The sequence below is a fragment of the Cyprinodon variegatus genome, unplaced genomic scaffold, assembly GCF_000732505.1.
Source record: "Cyprinodon variegatus isolate N-32 unplaced genomic scaffold, C_variegatus-1.0 Scaffold607, whole genome shotgun sequence".
In the NCBI taxonomy this organism is placed as follows: Eukaryota; Metazoa; Chordata; class Actinopteri; order Cyprinodontiformes; family Cyprinodontidae; genus Cyprinodon; species Cyprinodon variegatus.
In genome coordinates, this window is record NW_015151060.1 from 439665 (window position 1) to 452018 (window position 12354).

At 36.8% G+C, this 12354-nt stretch overlaps 2 protein-coding genes across 4 annotated transcripts in view; one reads left to right on the top strand and one right to left on the bottom strand.

The window, feature by feature from the left end:
- il15ra (interleukin 15 receptor subunit alpha) overlaps positions 1–4052 on the bottom strand; it is a 19883-nt gene extending 15831 nt beyond the window's left edge. For 2 of the 3 annotated variants that reach the window (XM_015392798.1, XM_015392797.1), the window contains exons 1-2: positions 3825–4052; positions 273–464 (exon numbers count right to left, since the gene is read on the bottom strand). In XM_015392798.1, coding sequence (XP_015248284.1) covers positions 273–464; positions 3825–3900 — 268 coding nt within the window. In that variant the 5' untranslated portion in view covers positions 3901–4052. The remainder of the gene's footprint in view (positions 1–272; positions 465–3824) is intronic. The other variant, XM_015392799.1, reaches the window with a different exon arrangement.
- Positions 4053–5058: 1006 nt separating this feature from the next.
- rbm17 (RNA binding motif protein 17) overlaps positions 5059–12354 on the top strand; it is a 19623-nt gene continuing 12327 nt past the window's right edge. Inside the window, exons 1-11 of the mRNA XM_015392796.1 lie at positions 5059–5110; positions 5440–5578; positions 7337–7453; positions 7544–7710; positions 7787–7883; positions 8101–8109; positions 10326–10332; positions 11016–11087; positions 11650–11788; positions 11891–12042; positions 12214–12264. Of these exons, the coding sequence (XP_015248282.1) occupies positions 5456–5578; positions 7337–7453; positions 7544–7710; positions 7787–7883; positions 8101–8109; positions 10326–10332; positions 11016–11087; positions 11650–11788; positions 11891–12042; positions 12214–12264 (934 nt within the window). The 5' untranslated portion in view covers positions 5059–5110; positions 5440–5455. The remainder of the gene's footprint in view (positions 5111–5439; positions 5579–7336; positions 7454–7543; positions 7711–7786; positions 7884–8100; positions 8110–10325; positions 10333–11015; positions 11088–11649; positions 11789–11890; positions 12043–12213; positions 12265–12354) is intronic.

Below are 12354 nucleotides of genomic sequence, written 5' to 3' on the forward strand. Positions count from 1 at the left end.
AATAGAATAGAATAGAATAGAATAGAATAGAATAGAATAGAATAGAATAGAATAGAATAGAATAGAACAGGATGGGGAAGTTCCGGTGTATCAGTTGAAGCACAAAGGTAGATAGAAGCAAACAGGTTCAATCACTTAAAATCTTTTTATAAAAATATCCTAGTTGGATTTTTAGCCACGATCCAAATTGCTTTGAGCGATTTTAAAACAACTTCATATTTTTCGATGGAAATATTTTTGTCTTAAACAGAAAGAGAACAAATAGATCTTACGTATACACACGAGTTTAGGTACAGTCCAGTTAAAGCGACCCTTTTCCTCCTGGCACTTGATGAGATTGGACGTTCCAGCCTTTCTCACATAACCTTCAATGCAGGTGTAGCGATATTTGCTGTCTTTCCCAAAGCAGCCATCTTCATGTAAAGTCAAATCCATTTCAGGAATTTTTGGACAAAAACAATTTCCTGAAAGAAAAATGAAACAAATACAACTTTTTAAGAAAAATACATTAAATCACTTGCAGATTCACCCCAGGATGTAGAAATTAATATTTCAGACTGTCCGGTTCTAAGTAAGCTTGTTAAATGTTAAAGTTCAGGAAAATTTGCAACATTTTGGTTATTTGGAAGAGTAATGACGAGGCTTTCCTTCCTAAAAGGAAAATGGCAGCAGGATTTAGGCTTGAAAAGCTTCTAAGAATGAAATACAACATATCTTTGTCATAGGAACTGTTAAGTGGGATGGATTGGGGCCTAAGAAAGAAAATAAACACTAAAGGAAGACATTTAACGAAACTACAAATTGTTCCTTATGTCAAACTGAGCAAATTTAAGGGAGATGCTAAAAAAGTATCAATATTCTGTTAAATTGTTATTTTTTCCTTGGTTAGTTTACTATAGCTGTTTCTTAAGAACATGAGTACAGAGTGATATTTTTAACCCACTTTTCAAACTCTTCCTCCTTTCTTCTGCTCTTTAATCTCCCCAAATGTCTCTAATGTCTTCCTCACCTTCTCCTGGAGAGACCGCAGGCACAAATCATGGCAGTGGGAGGAGGTGCCAGACGGCCTGCCACTAATTTTCCATGACCTGCCAGGGCACCGGTCACTTATTTCCATGACTTGCCACGACCACAAAGTGGGTGTCAAGTAACAAATGCAGCATTAAATTTTCTAAATGCATTTGCAGCCAGTTTGGCATCTTGGTTGCATCCTGACACCCTGATGTTATCGTGGCATCTTCGTGGCACCCAATGGCCATAGTTAGAAATAGTGTAAATAAAATATGATTATTTAGAAGAAGTTATAGACCAGAGGTCACGGATTAGTGGACCACGGTCCGGATCATGACCCACCTGCTGGCTAATCTGGACCCAACCTGATGTAAAACAAATTACCACATGCTGTCTGACGACAGTGTCTAAATTCATTTGCGCTGCTTTTCCTGTTAATATGGTAAAGCCCTCTGGTGCGTCTGGCACCAGGCTACACGTGATACAAATTAGCCAATAAGCTGCTATCAGTCTGGGTTGCTGCTGCTGCTACTTTTAGACACAGCAGGCAAACCTGTGGCAAGCCGGGCGATGGGAAAGAAAGAGAAGATGATGAGAAAAAGAGAGCAGAGAAAGTGTGGACTGCTGGAAGAGCTGTGGTGAACTGGTTACAGAAAAGTGAAATGGTGCTCAGAGATGACCCTGCACATTATGAGTAAATTTGGTAAAATGTGTGAATCAGGAAATTGTCTATCTACCAAACTGAAGGATTGTTGTTCTCTACTTCAAAAATACTTTAGATTTTAAAATGGAAAAATGTTCTAGTTTTTTAACATATATTTTTTATTTAAAAATTCAATGCATAACATGGATGCATAAAAAACTTATTTTATTTCAGTGTTAAATTCTGTTTAAGTTACAGATTATAATTAAAAATGTCTCCCGACCTTTACTGGTTTTTTATTTTTTTATTCGGACCCAGCTGATTTTTAATGGGTTACCCCATGGATCGTACCACGTCAATGCTATGGGGGGAAATGGGGTTTTACTTTATTTGTTTTAGTTACATCTTTGTATGTTTTGTCCCATGTGTTTCTTTCATGGACTGATCAGCTGCTATTTAAGTTCCCCTTTGTCTTATTAAAGGTCAGTTTGTTTGAGTAAGTCTTGTTCTGTTACAGATATTTTGAGTACCATAGTTATGGTTCCTTTGACCTCTTTTCTGGATCCATTTTTGTACTTGTTACATCTTATATTTTTGGGTTAAATAAAAGAACCCTGTTTCTCTTTGTTTGTTTTTTTTTTTACACACACCTGTGCCTGACTGTCCTTACTGGTCAGTCCATCACAGAGTATGGAGTCAGAAATGGGTCAAAATTTTTGTAAACTTCTAAAATAGAAGTTGATATTTACTATCAAATTTTTGAAACTGAAAAAAAAGCCAACATAAAACTATTAGAATTGAATCTAGATTCAGTTTAGTATTTTAATTACACTTTTTCTTTTTTCATTTCTTTTTTATTGCAGTTTTAGATTTTAGATTTTCAAATTCAAATCCCTTTCTGTCGGTTTCTCTTTCTTTTCTTTTTTTAGTTTCACATTCCTTTTTCAGTTTCAGGATTTTTTTTTTTTTACACTTTCAAATCAGTTTTTTCCCCTTCAGATTTTACCCCAACGGGAGTGGGCGGGGAAACATGATTGACAGCTTGCAGGGGAGCTGGGGAGATGTCCCGTTCAGGAGTTATTTTAGCGCCACAAAGATCCAAAACATGAAAAATTATATTTGTGGGTAAACAGTGGGAATTTGCTGCAACTTGACAAGCCAGTTAAACACTAAAGGTTAAACAACAACTGTTTCCTGAAAGAAAGGAAGGAGAGGAGCTGGCAAAAGTTCAGAAAGCAATGAATTTGGGCATACAGCTCATTGATGATGAGGATGGAGGAGGAAGAGCACAGGTGCTGCTAATAGACAAAAAGCAGGTAGAGTGCAGTTACAGAGAATATGTGGAGCTTTAAATCGCACTAAGCACTGCTGCAGATGCTCATATTCAGAAAAGTGGTTCTAAAATAATTTCACTAGATGAAATACCTATTGATTCAAATTAATAATATTACCATATTTAGTCTTACTATATTGGTATTGATTCAAATTAGCTGAAATCAGTTAAATATAATATATTTATAGTAGCCCTACATAATCGCAATAAATGCTCTTTTTAACATCTATCTGGATATATCTGGATAAATCACATCGTGATACGTATTGTACTCACCAAATTCTTATAAATCATAAATGTCTATAGTTTATAATTGTACGTTTTACTTATTACTGCTATAAGAAGGTTATTCTTTCAGCCGATTACATGTTTCAGAGCCTGTTTACGTTATAATTAGATTTGTTTACCTATTAGTTAATGACTTTTTCAATTCATTTAATCACGATTCATTTTTTTTTTTCAGCCCTATAATTTCAAAGCACATTTTTAATAACCTTGAAGGAAAGAAAAAAAGCAACTTTTAAGGAAGATCTAAAACAAAACAACTTACCATTCACTTAGTTCAACAATAAAAAGGAAACCAATCACTGATGGTTAGTAAGATAGTAAATGAGTCAGCTTAAGTATGGAAAACTAGTTTGTCATTTGATTGTTATACACTGAAAGAAATAAACATGTCATACCATATAGGAAGTAAGCAAAATTATTAGGATTGAACCAATTATGATAAATATTGCATTTGGGTATGGTAAAAATATTCTTATTCTGAATACTACGTAGGTTTGAAATCGTTCTATTTTGTAATAAAATATAGACATTAGATGAAAGAGTTTTTACCTGCACCGCTGAGACGCGTCTTTCCGAGAACACAGGCTATCAAGACACAGAGAGTGAAGAATCGATCTGGATCCATCTGCCAGCTCTGAGATGGTTTACTGCATGTTCCCCGTAGAAACCCGTAAATACCATGATCAGAGAGAGACCTCCTGCCGCTGCTTGGCCTGCCGTCTGTTGCTCTTTCACTTTCGCTAAAATTAATCTGCGCATAAGGAAATGTCAGGGAGATTACAGAGCGAGATCACTTACGGGCTTGAAACCAAACAACGCCATATTTGTAGTTCTTTTAGTTATTTTTCAATGAAGCGCCCGATAAGCCACTGTAAGGGTTTATATATTAAAAAGAGACTTTATCTTAATAAGTAAATTGCAAAATTGAAGGAAAACTGATAAAGCTGTTCTCAAGGAAATTGAAAAAAATATGATAAATGTGAAAATTAGACTTTTCATAAGAGCTTGAGTTGATGTTACACAGGTAATAGTTATGTTTACTGAAGTAAATATAACTATATATATATAAAAATGTATTATTTATAATTTATATATATATGTGTGTGTGTGTGTGTGTGTGTGTGTGTGTGTGTATCAAATACTGACTAATAAAAAAAAAAACAACAACATGTTTTTCTATTTGGTTTAAAAAAAACTGTTAAGGTTTCAGTTAAATGAAACCCAAATGCCACCTGCTGGGGCTACAAGGTAAGTCAATCAACTTTATTTCTGCTTTAATAGTAAGCTAATATAAAAATAATAACAACAAAGGTTATAATAATCATCTTCATCCTTATTTTTAAACTGTTGTTTTTTCTGACAAAACTTTCTCCAGAGATTTTAATCATCATCTCATGTTCAAATACAAGATTCTCTAAGTTGAGAATCTTTACTCTGTATCTCAGTTAAGCTGTATATATATATATATTAACAAACATTCAGTATATAACCCTTAGCAGGGAAGTAAATGAGTAAACGAAATCAATAAAATAGAAAAAGTACTCTAAAATAACAGATTAAATGTACCAGAGGGGTTACGTACAGTATTAACTAGTTCAATGCTTGGGCTTTTAAACATTACATTTGGGAAAAATATGTTTAAGCTCTCTAGATTTAGTATGTCGTTCAGAAATTTTCAAAATATGCATAATTCTGTGAAGAATATATCAGTTTGCACATTTATTGAAAAATAAATTAAGTACTCCAGCCTGTAGGTGGCGCTAACCATTAACGTCTGTCTTATTTTCTGTTGTTCTTCCGCTGTTTTCATCAGGCATCAGTTGCGAGGGGAGGAGGTAAATCAAATGTGCCCCTAAGGCCTTTTTAACACACTTAATGTGACCATATGCTTAATATAAGTTCTTTAAAAAACTAATTAGGATATTAACTATTTTACCGCATTTTCTTTTAGGAAAAAAAAAAACGTCCGCCAGTGACGTTAGCATTAGCTTCAGTTAGCTAGCTATAGCAACCATTCAGTTAGCTCTGCTTTCTGCAGAGCTGAATGGAGCAAGCTTGCTGCTCTCATGTCCTTTATTTCTAACTTAACAGTTTAAATCAGACTAAAGACCACTTAATCAGAATTAAGCCTTCAGTCGGTGTTTGTTTGTTTGTTTGTTTGCAGGAAACCGGTCGGCAGCATGTCGCTGTACGATGATCTCGGGGTCGGTGCCAGTGACACCAAGACCGAAGGCTGGTCCAAAAACTTCAAGCTGCTCCAATCTCAGCTAAAAGTGAAGAAAGCGGCCCTGACTCAGGCTAAGGTGGGCGACCACGCTGCACAGAGGAGTTTTGCATCACTTTACCCCAGAATGCATATTTATAAACATGTTTTAGATATCTGTGTGGATGCAATAGCACGTGGTAACCTTACTTTTAACTTGCCTTTAAGTAGTTGTGTCAGTGTTTTACTTTTTCAAGTCATCATGTTTAGATTGGACTCACTTGATGAGATGACTGGAGTCTGGTGTGCTATTGCTTGGTTGGAAAGAAAACCTGCAGCCACACGGCCTTTTCTGGAACCAGTTTGACACCCATGTCCTAGAGAGACTTCTGTTGGTTCATCTCAGAAAATAAACAAGCAGCTTTCGGGACCCCTGCAGTTTGCTTATCGCCTTGGAGTTGATGATGCCATCATATATCTGCTTCAACAAACCCACTGTCATTTAGACAAGGCAGCACTGTGAGGATCACGTTCTTTGATTTCTCCAGTGCAGTAACACAATTCAGCCTGACTTACTTTGTGAGAACCTTAGAAGATCAACAATTGTCTGGATCAAAGACGACCTGAAAAAACAGACCACAATTTGCAGGACTGAAGGGTCACCTGTCTTTTTAAGTAGTCAGCAGTACAGCATTACCACAGGGGATGGTACTCTCTCTATTCATTTTTACTCTGTACACGCTTGAGTTCCAATACCAGGCAGAATCCTGTCATCTGCAGAAATACTCAGATGACTCTGCAATCATTGGGTGCATCAAAGATGGACAAGAAGCTGATCACAGAGAGCTGGTGAAGAGCTTTGAGGCCTGGTGTGGAAACTATCATCTGATCCTGAATGTCAACAAAACAAGGGATATGATTGTAGATTTCAGAAGAAACAGGAACAAGTTGAACCATGTTCACATCATAGGAGAATAAGTGGAGGTGGTTGAGGATTATAAATACCTTGGTGTTAAATTGGACAACAAACTCAACTGGAGACACAACTGTGTAGCTGTCTATAAGAAGGGACAGAGCAGACTGTATTTCCTGAGGAAGCTTAGGCCCTTTGGCGTTTGCACAAAAAAAAAAATGCTACATATCTTCTATTAGTCTGTTGTGGAGACTGATCTCTTCTTCCATTCTCTGCTGGGGTAACAGTATCGGAGCTAATGACTTTAAAAAGCTCAACAAACTAAAAAAGAAGACGAGCTCTGATCTAGTAACACTTCTAGAACCACTGGAGATTATTTCACAAATAATTAAAATGAAGAACATGATGGACAACATGGGCATTCTCTTCAGAAGATTATTAAGCAACAACAGAGTCTCTTCAGTCAGAGGCTTCTTCAGATCTGGTGGAAGACAGACTGCTGCAGAAGATCCTTCCTGCCTACAGCCTCAACACCTGGTTAAAAAAAAATATTATTGTAATATTTAATTTTTATTCATTTTTCTGAATTGACTTGAATAAGGTTCCCTAAGTTATCATATTACTTTTGTGGAAAGTAACATTTAAGCTTTAGGGAAGTATCCATTAGCTTCTGCAAAATGAGCCACAGGGAAGAATTTGTCAGCTGCTGGAAAATCACCTTGGAGTTGAAGCAAAGTAGCTGTAATGTTTGGAGAGAAAACATGAAGATTGTAGATCATGTCGTGTTTGGTATTGAGAAAAAATATCGCTGTTGTGCTGAACTGATGCATAAGTTCCAGTTATATCTATACGAGGACAAGCGTTTGATTTTAAAGCTCATTGGAAGAATATTTATACCTGTTAAAGTCGTACAGCTGATTTCTGTGATGTGCGGTTCTCTGACAGACTCAGCGTATGAAGCAGACCACCGTTTTAGCGCCGGTTATCGATCTGAAGAGAGGAAGTTCCAGCGACGACCGACTGAACACAGACACACCTCCACACGCTGCTGTTGGACTTAAGGTCAGCCTCATTATTGTCACCTTTAGATGTGATTAGTCTGGATTCAAACATTTCCCACGTATCCGTGACGTCTCATTGTGGCTCCCGTAGGATGCCGTTCCCAGCGGTTTCTCCTCCGGAGACGTGCTGATCCCGCTGGCCGACGAGTACGACCCCATGTTCCCCAACGACTACGAGAAGGTGGTCAAGCGTCACAGAGAAGAACAGCAGCGAAAGAGGGAGCAGGAGCGGCTAAAGGAGATCGAAGAGAGAGAAAAGTAAATGAATAAAATAAAATATTGTCTCACTGGCTTAAAACAAGGGGATCAGCTGAATAGAGCTGCTGTGTTTCAGGAGGAGGAAAGAGAGACATGAGAACGCCGCTCCGAGTGGTTTCTCCCGTTTCCCGGCAACAGAGGAAGACTCTGATGAAGAAGAGGAGTATGAGAAATAAGTACCTCTCACCACAAGGATGTGTTGTTTATTTAGGAATACGAAACAATAAGCTTCTATTAATTAACTCAACAATTAAAGACTAAAAGCTACGAAAAAACATAGAATGTTTTTTATTGTTATCACAATGTAATGGAGACTATGATTATATTATAGTCTGTTGTAACTGGGAAAGCTGTTCTTTTAAAGAATGGATGATTTTAGAATGGAAAGTTGAGTGGAAGGAAAAAAATGTTTTTAAGTGATTGGTGCAGGTTAAAGGGGTTTAGATTCCAGCTGAACACAGCTGTTGGCTATCAGTGTCTTATTTCTTTTCTTTAGCCTCTCCTGAACCAGGACTGGACTGTTGCTCAGTGCTGTTAGACCATCTACCAGGGAGTTTAGGAGCACTTAATGTTTCCTTCTGCTTAAAAAAACATGATGAGATTCAGCCTTTGTTTCCCAGCAGTATTTGGTGCCAACCCACACTGCCAGAGGCACCATATCTGATTCATTAGGGATGATGTCACCCTGCTTGATTGGACACTTTGTGTCCTTTGATATTTAAATAATCATTAAAGCTGATTTTTGGGTTTTCATTGCCAGAAGGCTAATTATTGACATTAACAGGTTAGAGGTTGAGATATATCAATCTGAACAGGGTTTATTCTGGATTATTTTTTAACTGTGGTTGTTTGCTAACAGTCACTTATCTGAAACTGGGCTCTAATAGTTAAAAAAAGCAACACATTAAATAATGTATGAGTTTTTTTATACGTTGCCTGAATCAATCTGCCTACATTTCATTCAACCAAAGAGACTAAATTCAGGTAAAGAAGTAATTCCAACTGTTTGGTAATGGAGTAATTTTATTAGTATGTCAGACATAAAAAAGATTATATAAAAACTATATTTACTGGATTATTTAATGTCTATGTTTTTAGCTTTGTGCATTGGCGGTACATTAGCTATGGGAAAAGGCAGCGGGTCTCCTCTCTGGTCTCTTTGCTCTAAGGCTACGTTCACACTGCAGGCCTTGATGCTCAATTCCGATTTTTATTTGTGAAATCCGATTTTTTTTGCGTAGCCGTTCTCTTTTCCAAATATATGCGACTTGTATGTGATCTCTTTTGTGAACTGGAGTCATACAATGCTAATGTCCCGCATGCGCAGTAGAGGACACAATGACATCACAGGCAAGCGTGCTCTGTGTTTACGGAAGTAAACATGGATGCTAGTGCCGGAGTGCAACTAGCGATCTTTCCCAACCATAAAAACACAATCTTTTCAAGGTGGTTAAACATAAATACTGCTCTCCGCGTCATCGTCCACCATTGTTGTTGTTTTTCTTGCCGATTCTTCATAGCAAGACCCAGAATAGTGACCACTGTGGGGTATCAATGGTGTTCAGGGCGGATGAATGTGACCTGGCCGTTCAAACACAGGTCGCTTTTGAAAAGATCAGATTCGTATCGGATTCAGGACCACATAGCCAAGCGGCCTGGGTTGCATTGGAAAAAATCAGATCTGTGTTGTTCAGAAAGTCATGAAAAGATTAGATCCAGGTCACATATGGGCAAAAAACTTGGATTTGAGTCGCTTCAGGCTGCAGTGTGAATTTAACTTCATGGTGTTGCCTTTTCCTACATGACAGCCAGAGGTGTCAAAGCTATTAATGTTTATTACTCAAGTAGAAGTATAAATCCTACTGTTTAAAAACTCTTTTATAGAAGTTAGAGTATCAAATTAAGAATTTTATTCTAGTAAAATTGTAAAAGTACATTTTTTTTAAAGCTTTTTAAAGTATAAAAGTAAAAATAACGCAGGGAAAATATTAAAGACAGATGCTTTGTTGCACTACCCAATTAAAGGAACCTTTTTCAATAATTCTGGATGAAAACTTTCTTATACTTAGTTTTATAACTAATGTTAACAGGGTCAAGTTTAACTTTGCATCATCTTGGAAAAAATATTTATTTTTGTATGTTGGGGCAGCACCGACTCCAACCACAAACACATGAATTGTCTGGATGAAACAAATCATATTGTTGTTTTTATTACTACCTTTTTTTTTTTTTATATATACCAACAGTCCATAACGAAAATTAGGTTAAATTAAACAAAACTAACGAGTTTATTTTTAGAATTTAAGGAGTAGAAAGTAGAGATAATTGCAAAAAAAATATAAGGAGTAGAAGTAGAAGGTTTTCTAAAAAAAAAATTTAATCTGATTAAATATAGCCAAAATTACTACTTAAGTAAGATAACAAAGTATTTGTTCTTTGATACTTGACATCTCTGGTGACAGGTGAGGGAAGGAAAGAGACGACAGCAGCTCTCGCTCATGTTGTTAGACAGAAACCGTAGAATGGTGGCTGCTTTCATGTGAAGTCTTTAAACGAGTAAAAAACTGAAAAAAAAGCTCTAAGATTTGTCTCTAATCATTTTTGTTGTTTTTAAAAAGCGAAAACTGAAAAGTCTCCAGATGTAGCAAAAAAGTTGGCAACAAAACGCCATCGTCTGTTTTCCTTTCTAGTGCAGCTCACTGTAGCCACCAGCTAGCCTCATACACTAAGCAGCTTCAAAGCGACGCAGACAGGAGCTGGCAGGCTGGTTTTTCAAAATAAAGTCAATTTGAACATTTCAGATTCATTTTAAACTTTGATTATAATTAGAATAAGTTCAAAACTACTGTATACATAAGTTAACATTGTTTAAACTAGTGTTTTTTTTGCTTTTTATCTTGAATGTGTGGCGGCTTGTATTCTACTGCCATGAAAAGCAGAAAAAACTGTTTTATAAATAGGTTTCACTTTCAATGAATAACTGAATTAAATAAACTGGTTGATGAGGTTCTTAATAATGTGTTTTCTAGATAACTTCAGACAAGAGATGTCACTACAACCTGAACAGGGTTTAGGTCAATGTTTAATGACAGCTCTTAGATTTACTACCGTCTCTTGTCTTTAAGCTCCATTTAATCAAAGCCTTTTAAACCTAGAGAAATGATCAGAGTTATGAAGGTTTGCTCAAACTACCAAATTGACCCCTAAAAACACAGAATCTGTTTATTTATTATAATAGGGAAAGTTGCTAAAAATGAAATCATTAAAGTGATAAAACAGCTGAGTTTGTTTTTCTTTGTTTGCAGGTATCGGTGGAGCAGCTATCGCCCCTCCTTCATCACTGGTAGACAGAGATGGTAAATGTGATGAGCCATCAGGTGAAACATTGACTGATGGATGCACAGTGGCTTGCAAACCGCTTCACACCCCTTTATTTACTGATCTAGCTTTTATTTAAAGTAAGAATAAATATAATAAAAAGAACTGAAAAGGAAACGTATAACGTATAAAGACTCTAAAATGTGTCTTTAGCTGACAGAGAAACCCAACATGAGCAGCAATTGTAACTAAATTGTTAAAAAAAAAACAAATATGTAAACATTTTGCATTTAAGATTAGTCTATTAATCAAAAAAATAATTGACAGATTAATCGTTTAGTAAAAATAATCTTAAGTTGCAGCCTTAATAATATGTAATGTAAAGTTTTATTTTGAAAGGTCCAAAGCTTGGTCCCTGTAGAAATGTTTTCCCCGATTCTGGAGAACTGAGCTAATTGGTCAGTTAATTAGGTATGAACATTTGGCAAGGCACTGCACTAGTAAACAATGTCATGAAATGCATTTAATATTCCAGCAGGGGGCAGTATTGTTCCTAAATCTCCACCAATTCTCCCAGCTCTGATTGTTTTCTGTTTTTTTTTTTTTTATTGCTGTCTTTAGGACCCTCTTCATACTCTTATGAAGATGAAGGTCGTCCACCAAGAGGTGGAAAGGCGGCCATTCCTCCTCCCATTTATGAGGATTCGGATCGTCCACGTTCCCCGCCTGGACCAACCAGCTCCTTCTTAGCCAACATGGGGTTAGTCGATCTGGATTCTTTCTTTATTTAATCTGTTTTTTTTGTTTAGATTTATTCATAGTGGACTGTAGAGCATTGGCCTAATAAATGGTCCTCTTACAGTGGTACGGTGGCCCATAAGATCATGCAGAAGTACGGCTTCAAAGAAGGCCAGGGACTGGGAAAGCACGAGCAAGGCCTGAGCACGGCGCTGTCTGTGGAGAAGACCAGCAAGAGGGGCGGAAAGATCATCATTGGAGACGCTGCAGAAAAACGTATGTTGTTTTCTGCTGTTTGTGTTGCTTTTTACTACATATCATGTTTGATCTATAATCTACATTTAACAGCTTTTCCTATTTTCTGTTGCTGCACATTTGAGCTGCAGTGATTGAAACAGCTTCCTAACTGTGACTCTGTGTTCATGTCTTTTATTTCTGTGGGAGCAGCAGGTTCCAGCCAATCGGGCGCTGCTGATGCTTCAGGCGGAGCCGCTATAGGTTGGCCTTCACTCCTGTTTTCTACTCTTATATGTTGTCCTGTTTTGTTAGTATGGAGTAAATTATGTACCATTAATATTACAAGCAAAG